General features: G+C 41.4%; 1 protein-coding gene across 2 annotated transcripts in view; it reads left to right on the plus strand.

The window, feature by feature from the left end:
• Positions 1-12,963, plus strand: part of camsap2a (calmodulin regulated spectrin-associated protein family, member 2a) — a 188,451-nt gene that overhangs the window by 115,599 nt on the left and 59,889 nt on the right. For both annotated transcript variants that reach the window (XM_041208046.1, XM_041208047.1), the window contains one exon: positions 924-1,007. In XM_041208046.1, the coding sequence (XP_041063980.1) occupies positions 924-1,007 (84 nt within the window). The remainder of the gene's footprint in view (positions 1-923; positions 1,008-12,963) is intronic.

The following is a 12,963-nucleotide window of genomic DNA, read 5'->3' on the forward strand; positions in this document are numbered from 1 at the left end:
CCAAGCTTTTTGGAGAGACTGAGACCTTCATGTAAACCTTTTATGGAAGCGAGAACACCGCCATCTGGAACTCCCCTCCAATCCACTCACCATTCTGACTTGGAAATATATCACTGTTCCTTCACTGTCACTGGGTCAAAATCCTGGAACTCCCTTTCTAACAGCACTGTGAGTGTACCTGTACCACATGGACTGCAGCAGTTCAAGAAGGCAGCTCACCGCCACCTTCTCAAGGGCAGTTAGAAATGGGCAATAAATGCTGGCCTTGCCAGCTACGTCCACATCCTGTAAAATAATTAAACAGTATTAAAAGACTCTAAGATAAATCAATTGATAAATGTTATGTTATTTTGAATTTTTATTTGGTTTAGATTCTTATTTAGAATAGTGGGAATTTCAGTCATTGAACGAAAAGCGCTTCAAAAATAAAAGTCATGGCATCATTGGAATTTACAGAACAAAAGGATGTCATTCAGCCCATTGTATCCACACTGGCCAACAAGGAACCAATCAGCCTATTCCCATTTTCCAGCTCTCTTTGTCTCTCCCTCCCTCTTTCTCTCCCTATTTCCCTCTTGCCCTTTCTGCCAATTTCCATCTCACCCTCCCTCTTTCCTTTGCCTTCGCTCCCTCACCCTCGCCTTCCTATGTCTATGTCCTCTGATATTGGCCCAGAAATGTTGCTGATGAATTAGTGATATAAATCTCAACAAATCAGGTCCTGTCATGTGCACAGTTATCAGTTCCGTCTCTTAGTATCTATTGTACTCACACATGTAACCTTTCACTTCCCATTATGATATTGTAAGTAGCCTTTAAATCACAAGTCAATAATGTAAATGATCTGAGTTTTAAAATGCAGAGGGCAAAACCATACTTGTATTGGATGACAATCTTGAACTTGTGTTTCATAATTGATTCAGGTAAATGAACATTTGAAGGAAATAGTCAGCCAGGAGCAGAAGCAAAGGCAGCCACAAGGGCCAGAGACACCTGGAAATCAAAGGGTAGGAACTGAAGTTGAAATTTTGTTAATTATGCTTTTGTTTTTTAAGGATAACAGCAATATTCAAGTGCAAAAAAGTACCTGTTCTCAACAAAAATTCTTTCTACCTACAGGATGCCAGCTCCTTTACTGGTGAAATGATAATGTGAATATTTATCTTTTACTTTTAAATCATTGTCAAGTAAATCTTTACAGGCAGCATGTTTCTGGTGGAAGAAAATTTGTGCACTGAGCTCCATAAAATTCAGTCAGGCTCCACGTATATTGACTGTATTTAATTGTTTGTAGGTGGTGGAATCATTGAGAATAAAAGTAAATTTTCTTAATTTACATAGATACCTTGCTCACCGTACTTGCCAAAGGTTAAAAATCCTGCCAAAGGATGCAGGTATGGTTGATGAACGAGGTGAAAAGAAGAGATTAGTGCAAAGTGTAAAATCTGTAAAAAGTAACAGGATGCCATCATGTCCTATTATAAGCCTTCCAATGGCATGAGACTTTAACAAGGTAGTTGACAAAAACACGAATGTTTTCATTCTATATTTTGTAGATTGACGACCAGATTTGTTCTTTCTACAATAATACTTAGTAAGAACAAAGGGTTGTTATAGGCAAAATCATGGAGAAAATGGATAAGGGCTAAATTTGGCACTGGTAAGCTTCTGACTGATAATGGAGGGAGATATGCCCATAATGATTTCAGAGACCTGTGTGAAAACATGAACATCATGGTTATGAATACCACAGCTGAAAGTCCTTTTGCCAATGAACTTTGTGAAAGGAATCATGTGGTGATCGATGCTGCATAAGATTTTAGCTGATCAACCAGTCTGCAAGTTGACAAATGCCCGGCATGGGTGGTTCATGCAAAATAATTTACTCCAAATTGTTGGAGGGAATAATCCTTATCAATTAGTCTATGGGCGAAATCTCAAATTTCCTTCTGTTCTGTGTGATAGTCCTCCTATTCTAGAAGGCACTATAATTTTAGAATGCTTTGCATGTAGGGAGACAGACTTTCATCAAGACCGTGGGTCTTGGAGAAATTTGGGAAAGCACTGAGGTATTCTATAAGACCATCCAAAACAGATTTCATTTGGTTTATTATAAAAGAGAGGATAAGAGGGAATGGAAAGGCCCTGATCAGGTAAGGTCATGATAGTAAAACAATATTTATCAAACATGGCAATCAACGTGTTATGGGTCATTCCTCTCAACTAAAATGGAATTAGTTGCAAAATTTTGGACTCTGAGCAGCTGATAGAAGTAAATTAGGCGCATAGTATCTCAAATGCTTGTGTTTTGTAATGAAGATCCTGAGGATCAGAATATGTTAGATCAAGAGCTGGATTGTAGTCATGAGATTAGTCATGACACACATGACAGAGCTATCATATCCAAAAGTCATTGCCAAGACTGTGCACTCGGGTAACATACATTCCAGAGGGGTCTAGCGAATAAGGAATGCAACAGTTGTGGGACGTGTAGGAAAAGCTACTGACAAGTTTAAATATTCGCTAAGCATTCAGGATGATGGCCAAGAAGCGAGATTGGACTGACAGAGCAGGCTAAAAGAGTGGAGAGTAAGAAGGTACAGTTTAAATTCCGACAATGGGTCTGGAATTGATTCTTGTGTCAAAAAATGTTCACATACGAGAGAAAGACCCTCCGATAGCTCAATATGGCGATCTTGTAGTGGTAGTCCTGACACACGCACAAATGCATATAGTGAGTGTAACTTGATTAGATTAGACAATTAAATAAAGGCCACAGACAGTCTCGGTAAAAAACTAGAAGCAGAAGTCCTCATGATCAAGAAGTTTCAGTGGCTGCCAACAAACTTGAGGGTAAATTAATAAGAGAAGCAAAATAAAGGGAGTTAGATAGTTGGGGAAAGATTGGATCTTATTGTGAGGTACCAGAAAAGGGACAATCAGCTTTGTCACATAGGTGGATTTGTGCCAAATAAGCCCTTCTAGATGGGACTTAAGGCTAAAGTGAGGCATAGTTGCTAAGTTCTGTTGAAAGGTCATGAGGACTCGAAACATCAACTGTGCTCTTCTCCGCCGATGCTGCCAGACCTGCTGAGTTTTTCCAGGTTTCTGTTTCTGTTTTTGTTTTGGATTTCCAGCATCCGCAGTTTTTTGTTTTTATTTATATAATTGCTAAGGGCTTTGGAGAGCAACTGGGTGATACAGATGTTAGAGCCAGAATACTAATTTTGAAAATCTTTTCAGCTATTTTGACCACATGTTCATGAGAGCGTAGGTCCATTGACATAAAAGCCATATTTTTGCAGGGTGTTACTTTTCAGAGAGATGAGTTTCTGAAACCTCCAAAAAGGCATAGCAGATGCCGAAAATAACTAAAGAAATGCACCTATGGCCTGAATTCATGGTGTGGTATTTTCCAGTGAGACCTGTTTTGTTCAACTAAAAACAGATCACGCAATGTTTCAAGGTTTCATAAAGGAAAAATTTTTGGTAGCTTCTTGATGCACATTGATTTCTTATAGTGTGGTAACGAGGAATTTGAATTCATGTCATTAATAAGATTAGAATGGACCTTAAAATTAGGAATCAGGCTTGTGGGCCTTTTAAATATACTGGCTTAGATATTATGCAGAATTGGTTTGGAATAACTTTAAATTAACAATCCTAGTTGGAGAGTTTTACTCCTATCCTGGTTGCTTGTACTAGGTAACCACAAAAAAGATGATCTTATATCTAAAGAAGAGGCAGTGTAATTGCAAAGTTTGATTGGTCAGTTGAACTGGCTGTGCACTCAGGCTAGACCAGATGGTAGTTTTGATATCTTGGGTTTAAGTACTATGATGAAACACCTTAAACTGGAGAATATTTTAAGGGCAAATAAAACATTTAAAAAAATAAACCTGGAGAAACAGATACTTCAACTCCCATCCTTAGGACACTCAAAGAACATGAAACTAACAATTTTTAGCAATATTTTAGCAGCTAATTTGCTAATGAGTACCCTTGTGCAGCTGGTTTTATAATATTTCCAATGGGTAAAAATGGGAAGTGAAGAAAATATAAAAGGCTGTTAAAAGTACTTTGGCTGCTAAAACACTGACTCTTGTGGAGGCAGTGGATATGGGATTCTATTTGTCAAATATTTTAATTGAGATTCTGCATAAGGAGCATAATTGAATGCCAGGTGGATAATCATTCATTCATTGTGGGATAATACGCAGGCTAAGAAAAGTTTGAGAGAGAAAAGGTTTTGGATGACCTTGCTGGAGAGAGAGGGAAAATCTCAAAAGAAAAATTGACTAAGCTCTGCTAAGTCTGGTGTTATATGGGATCTGTTGTTGGTTTTAAGCAGTTACCGTTATTACAGTAGTTGTTCTATATGTCTGCGTGTTAGCTCATTCTTTTAATCAACCTTTTTTTGGCTGCGTGCCATGAATTTTTTTTTTCGCCAGTTCAGAAACCCACTCTAAGGACGGTATTCAGTTGAGGAGGAGCCTGCGACACCTCTTTTTGGGAAAGCCTGCTGAATTAAGTGCCAATGAGGCAATTAACCGGGCAGCAGCAGGCCTTCTCTGGGCTCAAGGAGCCTCGAGGTAGAAATCCCATATGCCAAGAGCTGCGGCCAATCAGAGGCTAGCAGCTCTTCATTCCTCAGCAGCGCAATTGGGGGCATAGTGTTGCTGCTGGTACTATACCCACCCAAGGCCTAAGATCACCAGTGGACCCAGGCATAAGTGAGTGATGGTGGGAGTGGGTTGCGGGTGAGGGGGTAGGGGGGTTGGTGGAGAGGGTAGTGGGTGGCTCTCAGCAGGCCCCCTCCCCTTCCCAATGCTGGGTCTCTTGATCGGGCTCCGTGCCTTTGAATGAGGGGCTACCACCATCCCTGAACCCCTGGAGGCCTGCAAATGACCCTAACAGGCAGGATCCCACCCGCTGCTGGGTGAATACCAGCAATGGCAGAATGAGGTCCTTAGGCAGGTTGAATTGCCCACTTGAGGGCAGGTAGGCCAACCTGCCATGAATTTAGCCAGAGTAGCGATGGGAAGGTGGTGGGGTCTCCATCCACCACCCTCTGGCCTGATTAAATGCCATCTCACCACCCACCAGGGTGGGGCTTTAAATTCTGCCCTAACTGTACCAGATTTACAGCACGTAAGGGCTCTTATTAAAAGTAGTAATTCAACTGGCCAATCAAACTTTATACTTTGTTTTCCCTTTAAATATAAAATCATCTTTTTATGATTACCTTGTACAATTAGCCATTATAAAAAGGAACTCTAAATAGAATTGTTGATTTAAAGTTATCCCAGACTTTGCATAATGTTTAAACCAATATATTTTAAAAGATCCACAAGCCTGAGTCACCATTTTAAATTTCACTCTAATTAATAACACATTTCAAGTTCCTCAGTGCCATCCCACAAGAAATAATCGGCCTCAGCTGACGTAATACCTCAGTCTTTTTGTGCCAAAATAGGAACAACATACTTTCAGAAACAAATTCTAATCATTTAGATGATTTAGAAAGCGCGCTGCTGAAGAATGGCTCTCAAGGGTTTAAATGTTGGTGAAGAATGGCTCTCACCGGATTACACACTGATGGAGAACGGCTCTCACCGGATTACACACTGGAGAACGGCTCTCACCGGATTACACACTGGAGAACGGCTCTCACCGGATTACACACTGATGGAGAACGGCTCTCACCGGATTACACACTGATGGAGAACGGCTCTCACCGGATTACACACTGATGGAGAACGGCTCTCACCGGATTACACACTGATGGAGAACGGCTCTCACCGGATTACACACTGATGGAGAACGGCTCTCACCGGATTACACACTGATGGAGAACGGCTCTCACCGGATTACACACTGATGGAGAACGGCTCTCACCGGATTACACACTGATGGAGAACGGCTCTCACCGGATTACACACTGATGGAGAACGGCTCTCACCGGATTACACACTGATGGAGAACGGCTCTCACCGGATTACACACTGATGGAGAACGGCTCTCACCGGATTACACACTGATGGAGAATGGCTCTCACCGGATTACACAGTGATGGAGAATGGCTCTCACCGGATTACACATTGGGGAACGGCTCTCACCGGATTACACACTGGAGAACGGCTCTCACCGGATTACAAACTGATGGAGAACGGCTCTCACCGGATTACACACTGATGGAGAATGGCTCTCACCGGATTACACACTGATGGAGAACGGCTCTCACCGGATTACACACTGAGGGAGAACGGCTCTCACCGGGTTACACACTGAGGGAGAACGGCTCTCACCGGATTACACACTGATGAAGAATGGCTCTCACCGGATTACACACTGATGGAGAACGGCTCTCACCGGATTACACACTGATGGAGAATGGCTCTCACTGGATTACATGCTGAAGAGGAATGTCTCTCACCGGATTATGCGCTGTTGAGGAATGCCTCTCACCAGATTACACTTGGTCAGGAATGCCCCTCTCAGTTGCATCAAGAAAATATTTCATTATCCAATAATTGCATTGTTGTACAACACTGATTCGCATTCAAGGTATCTGAAAGCCCTGAAAGCAGCTTTTAGGCGTGCAAAAGGCATGAGTGAGGGTTTACATGGCAACGTTATTGATGCATCTTGACCAACTTTGGATGTGTAATGTAATGCCCTAACAGGAAAAACAGTGATTAAACCTGCAAATGTGAGAGAATCCAATGCAGTTGCTACTTAACTTTGAATAGAAAATGGCAACTTCCCCACTCACCTTTGGAGGCAAAAGATTTTTTCAACCCTTCATAGACATCTAAATCCAGTAGTATACTGATGAACAATTGTGTAACTTGCTTAAATTTTACCAAGTATAATGATGAATAATGATATTGTGTATCATAGAGGAAGCTTGACGTGTCCTAGTGGTAGGTGAAAAATATATCATTACTTACATAACCGAAGCTGTTTTCTGTTTGTCCTTGCCAAATTGGTGAGTTGTTATTTCAGTCTTTAACTACATGTATTGTCTTGTCTGATGTCACCATATGCTGACAGAAAGTATAGGCAATCTATGATGTTGGTGCAGAATTGCATCCTGCACTTCAAGGTAACCCCCTGTAGTTTCTATAGCTGTGGGTGGGAACCATTCTGAAATTAAATTATGCACAACTGTTTTAATGATTAATTTGCTCCTATTTGTATTATGTCAAATTGAATTTGTCACAGTGCCCTTTCCAGTCAGTAGCCGCTAAGAATCTAGGGTGTGGGTGTGGCTAATTTAATAGAAAGTACAATTGCCATAATTTGCTCTGCAAATCAACTATAATTGTATAATCAGAAGTTAATTGGTTGCATCTGAATGGAAAAGCAAAGCAGCTGGTAACTTCATCGTACTCTGAGATTTGGGGCAGGATCTTGTCCCCTTTTGCATGGCTTTCACATATAAGACAGGACCTGCAAAGTGTGAAGGTGTTTAAAAAGGAAGGCAGCCATTTCCTGGCGCTTTCTCTGACCTTGATAATTTGGTCTCTTCCCAATAAAGGCTGAATGTATTTTCCATAGGTTTAGATCTGCTCATAAATTCCCAACACATGGGGATTTACATGTAGCTGTCAATCTATAGAAAATTCCTTCTCAGTAGTCAACCTGTGATTGACCTCGTGATGTGCTTTCTTAAATCACTTTGCACAGTGATGACAGGTCAGGGGGACAGAGTTTAGTGTTTCAGACCCATGAATGCAGCACAATTGGAGGTCAAAATATTAATCTTAAGAACAAAGGAACATAAAAAATAGGAGCAGCAATAGGTCAGTTTGCCCCTCAGGCCTGCTTTGCCACTCAATAATATCATGGCTGATCTGATTGTGACCCTAATGCCACTTTCCTACTTGCCCTCCATGACCTCTGAAATCTTAAAATGCAGATTAACAAAGCTAAAAATAATTTGTGGAAATTTTACTAATACAAAGACATTATCTGAAGTTCCCTTTCCAGTTCAATAGAAAATGACATCTCAACATGGAGTTGAAATTTTAATTTTACAATGCATTTTGATTAATGAAGAGCATTTTTAGAAATGCATTGAATGAATAAATAAAGTGTTCCTCATACTCCCAATAGGTTATTTGCAGATTTCCCAAAGCCTGTGGTCAGTTTTGAATTTACAGTGTATTTGCACTGCTGAGACCTGTTTTATGTCATTTGATATATTTCCCTCCTTAATCCTGAGAGGGAGGGAGGGTAGGCTGCTGAAATACAAAATCATGGGCCAGAGTTTTACGTCCCATGGACGGACTCCCGCCTGACCCGAACGGGTGTGAGATGGCACGAGATGACATCGGGCAAGCGTCCTGATGTCATCACGCTCTCGCGCAATATTTCGCTTGGCAGGCATGTGCAAAAGTCGGAAGAGTGCCCACCAACAACTAAGCGGGCAATTAAACTCATTAATTAAGCACAATTGTTAGTGAGGAGGTCTGGAACTTCAAAAGGACATAGACAAGTTGGTGGAGTGGGCAGATAGGTGGCAGATGAAGATCAATGTGGAGAAGTATGAGGTGATGCATTTTGGTAGGAAGAACATGGACAGACAATCTAAAATAAGGGGTAAAATTTTGCAGAGGATGCAGGAACAGAAAGATTTGTTTGTGTACATGTGCATAGATCATTGAAGGTGGCAGGACGGGTGGAGAGAGCAGTTAATAAAGCATATAGTATCCTGAGCTTTAATAATAGTGGCATAGAGTACAAGAGCAGTCAGGTTATGCTGAATTTATATAAGGTACTCATTAGAACTCAGCTGGAGTATTTGTACAGTTCTGGGCGCCACATTAAAGGAAGGATGTGAACACATTGGAGAGAGTGCAGAAGAGGTTTACAAGAATGGGCCCAGGGATGAGAAACTTCAGCTATGACAATAGATTGGAGACATTGGGACTGTTCTCCTTGGAGAGAAGAAGGCTAAGAGGAGATTTGATAGAGGTGTTCAAAATCATGGGGAGGCTGGACAGAGTCGACAGGGCAAAGCTGTTCCCACTTGTAAAATGTTCAAGAACAAGAGACCACAGGTTTAAAGTGATTCGCAAAAAAAGCAGATATGGCGTGAGAAAAAACATTTTCACACAACGAGTGGTTCAGGTCTGGAACGCGCTGCTTGGAAGAGAAGTGGACACAGGTTCAATCGTGGCATTCAAGAGGGCATTAGATGATTATTTGAAAAGGACCAATGTGCAGGGGTACAGGGAAAAGGCAGGGCAATGGCACTAGGTCATAATGCTCATTTGGAGAGCTGATGCAGACATGATGGGCCGAATGGCCTCCTTCTGTGCCGTTAAAATTCTGTGATTGTGATTCTGAAGCAGCTGAAGATGGTTGGACCTAGGACACTATCCTGAGGAACTCCTGCAGTGATGGCCCGGGATTGAGATGATTGATCTCCAAAAACCTCAACCACCTTTCTTTGTGCTAGGTATGACTCCAGCCAATGGAGAGCTTTCCCCCGATTCCCATTGACTCCAGTTTTACTACGGCTCCTTGATGCCACACTTGGTCAAATGCTGCCTTGATGTCAAGGGCAGTCACTCTCACCTCACCTTGGCAGTTCAGCTCTTTTGTGATGTTCGGACTATGGCTGGTTCAGGAGCTTAGTGACCCTGGCTGAACCTAAAGTGAGCATCAGTGAGCAGGTTATTGCTGAATAAGTGCCATTTGCTAAGATTGTAGACGACCCCTTCCATCACTTTTGTTAATGATCAAGAGTAGACTGATGGGGTGGTAATTGGTTGGGTTGAATTTGTCCTGCTTCTTGTGTACAGGCATACCTGGGCAGTTTTCTACATTGCTGGGTAGATGCCAGTGTTTTAAGTGTGCTGGTACAGCTTGGCTAGGGGCGCAGCTAGTTCTGCAGAATGAGTCTTCAGTACTATTGCCTGAATATTGTCAGGACCCATAGCCTTTGCAGTGTCCAGTGCCTTCAGCCACTCCTTGATATCATGTGGAGTGAATCAAATTGACTGAAGGCTGGCATCTGTGATGCAGGAGACCTCCGGAGGAGGCTGAGATGGATCATCCATTCAGTACCTCTGACTGAAAATTTTTGCATCAGGAAGCATGGGGATATTTATGGAGCTGCCTCCTCTGGTTAGTTGTTTAGTTGTCCACCACCATTCATGACTGGATGTGCCAGGACTGCAGAGCTTAGATCTGATCCATTGGTTGAGGGATCGCTTAGCTCTGTCTATCACTTGCTGATTTTACTGTTTGGCATGCAAGTAGTCTTGTGTTGTAGCTTCACCAGGTTGATGCCTCATTTTTATGTAGGCCTGCTACTGCTGCTGGCTTGCCCTCCTTCATCCTTCATTGAACCAGGGTTGATCCCCGGCTTGTTGATAATGGTAGAGTAAAGGATATGCTGGGCCATGAGGTTGCAGTTTGTGGTTGTGTACAGTTCTGCTGCTGATGATGGCCGACAGCACCTTATGGATGCCCAGTTTTGAGTTGCTAGTTCTATTTGGAAATCTATCCCATATAGCACGGTGATTGTGCCACACAACACGATGAAGCTCTATTAGTCAGAAATGTCACTCTATTATTGCTGAACGGGGCAAGATAGGTTTCACCTGCTGCAGCTCTTTCTCCCCTCAGTCTTAGGTGGTGGTTTTGAGAAAAGTTGTTCCATACATACTTGTGGTTTATTGTTGTTTGTTCAATACTTACAACTGCTTGAGAAGGCTTAAGTGATAACAAGTGGACTGCCAAGATTGTTCATGAATTCTGCTTTTCCTACATGTATAATGAATGTTTAAAGAAAATACTATAATTGCTGTGAAAAAGTGTAGATTCTATTTTCTAAAGACATTGAGTAATCACACCTGGTCTGTATTTGCATATGTCACTGGCTTCTTAAGTAGCTGCAAGAACTGTTGTCCATGAACATCCATCACCAAGCCATACTCTTCCATCTAACAGCCCAACACTTATGTTTGAATTTGTTCATTGCAAACAACACAATTCAGGAAACAGTCCACAGATGTCATCCTCTCCTGTATGGGAGAGATACATCAAATGCCCCCAGACTATCTTAAAGCACTTGAAACAATAGTTATAAGTTTACTTTGCCCAAAATGTTGTTGTTTGAATACTTTTCTTGTGTATATTGTTGGTGTTAAGGTAAATGCTGATTTGAAAAGACAATTGAAATTAAATACATATTTAGAGTATAGTCAGCAATGTTCTAACTGTTTATTACTGGATACCATATATGGTTCTAATACATATGAGTGGTTCCTATGCGGACTAACAGTCTGTGTGAGAGTAGCTGGTCTTCAAAGTCTGTCTTTTGTGATGATCCTTGTAGAGACCAATAAATTTGGAAATTCAAATCTCTTTTTTTTCAGTGACTAATGCAAAGGATCACACAAGATTTCACATTTTAAGACTTTTACTGTAACAAGCAAACTAAAATCAACTACGACTAAACATTACTTATTAGACAGCTAATACACTAAACTACAGAAAAGATTTCCTTCCTTTTTCCTAACACAACCGAAAACCCCACATCATGTTTAAACATTAGATCACACTCTTATCAAAATTGTTGTCTTCATAGAAACCAGTCCAAAGTTACTCCAAACTTCTAATGGGCTCGTTTCTTCCTGTTTCAGCAAGTCATAATGTGCAGCGTTTGTTGAAATTCATTTTTCTCAGTCTTCTGAGAATCCCTAAACCTACTTCCAGCAGCAAGACCCACTCTAATGATTTCTTCTCCCGGTCTTGCCGGGTGAATCTTCCAATGTCCTTTAATTTCCATGAGTTCCAAAGAACAGAGAACAGCCTTTTCCCCTATTGTTTGAAACAGCTGTTGTTCCTCTCTCTCTGGGACTCGTTCTCCCTGTGTTCAGGGTCTCTGAGTCAGTAAGCCTGCAAAAAGCCAGGCCAGCTGCCTCTCCCTTTGTGCTTGGATGTTAAATCTGGCACTTGGGTTGCAATAGGACTTAACCTAGGTCCCCATGGCAGCCAGGTTACAGCAGCTTATCACCGGCAGAATTATGGAGGTCCCATGCTCCATTTTACCTTGAATTCAAAGAAGTCCCACACCTGGACAACATTAAAAATTCCAGACCATAGCTTTTACTGCTTAAGCTGTGGCTGCTCAACAGTCCAGCAGTTTTGCAGGAAGCAATGCCATTTGTGCAATGGTATCACCCTTTTATCCAATGGTCTTATAGCATGTTTCTTGTCATCCTGCAGTTTATCAAAAAGGCTTTTGGAAAGGTTCAAAGTTAGGATCCGATGGCAAATGTAGCTATACTAAAATATACAGTGTTTTTTTTATATGATTTCAAAGTGGCTCGTTTCACTTTTGTCCTCTATGACTTAGTTGGATAGTGCTTTTACCTGTTGAGCCTTCAAAGGAGTCCGGCCAGTCAGAGAAAAATGAGTGCGGATGCAGTTTTATTTCTGAAATTTGGAAGAGCGACTTATTGTAACCAAGTATTAAGTGTATTTCACATTTTCAATTGTATTCAGGGCGAAGTTGTTCAGTTGATGACTCAGAGCAGGGAAATGTTTAGATTTCATTCGTAAAATATTTTCCAATTACTAAACTGTCATTTCTTGCTGCATAATTCTACTTGCAATCATAGTACACTGAGAAACAATAATGCTGATCTCATTTTTAGGCCTATGAATGAGATTAATGTACTCAGAATGGCAAACTCTAATATTTATAGACCAGAATTTTGCAGTGGCAATGATACTGAAACTCTTTGAGTTCACTGTGGTTGCTCCACTGAAACTGACAACAACTTCTGGAATCCGCACGTTAGCAGAATAACACAGAGATCCAGAGCTTGCTGTCCATGATTCTTCACTTCTTTAGCGGGAGTGCTCTTGTGGCACCCACAGGTTGTAATCAATGGAAAATCTTAGGAATTATCAAGAATTTCCACTTTTACCACGGTT

This window comes from Carcharodon carcharias, chromosome 16 (genome assembly GCF_017639515.1).
Source record: "Carcharodon carcharias isolate sCarCar2 chromosome 16, sCarCar2.pri, whole genome shotgun sequence".
In the NCBI taxonomy this organism is placed as follows: Eukaryota; Metazoa; Chordata; class Chondrichthyes; order Lamniformes; family Lamnidae; genus Carcharodon; species Carcharodon carcharias.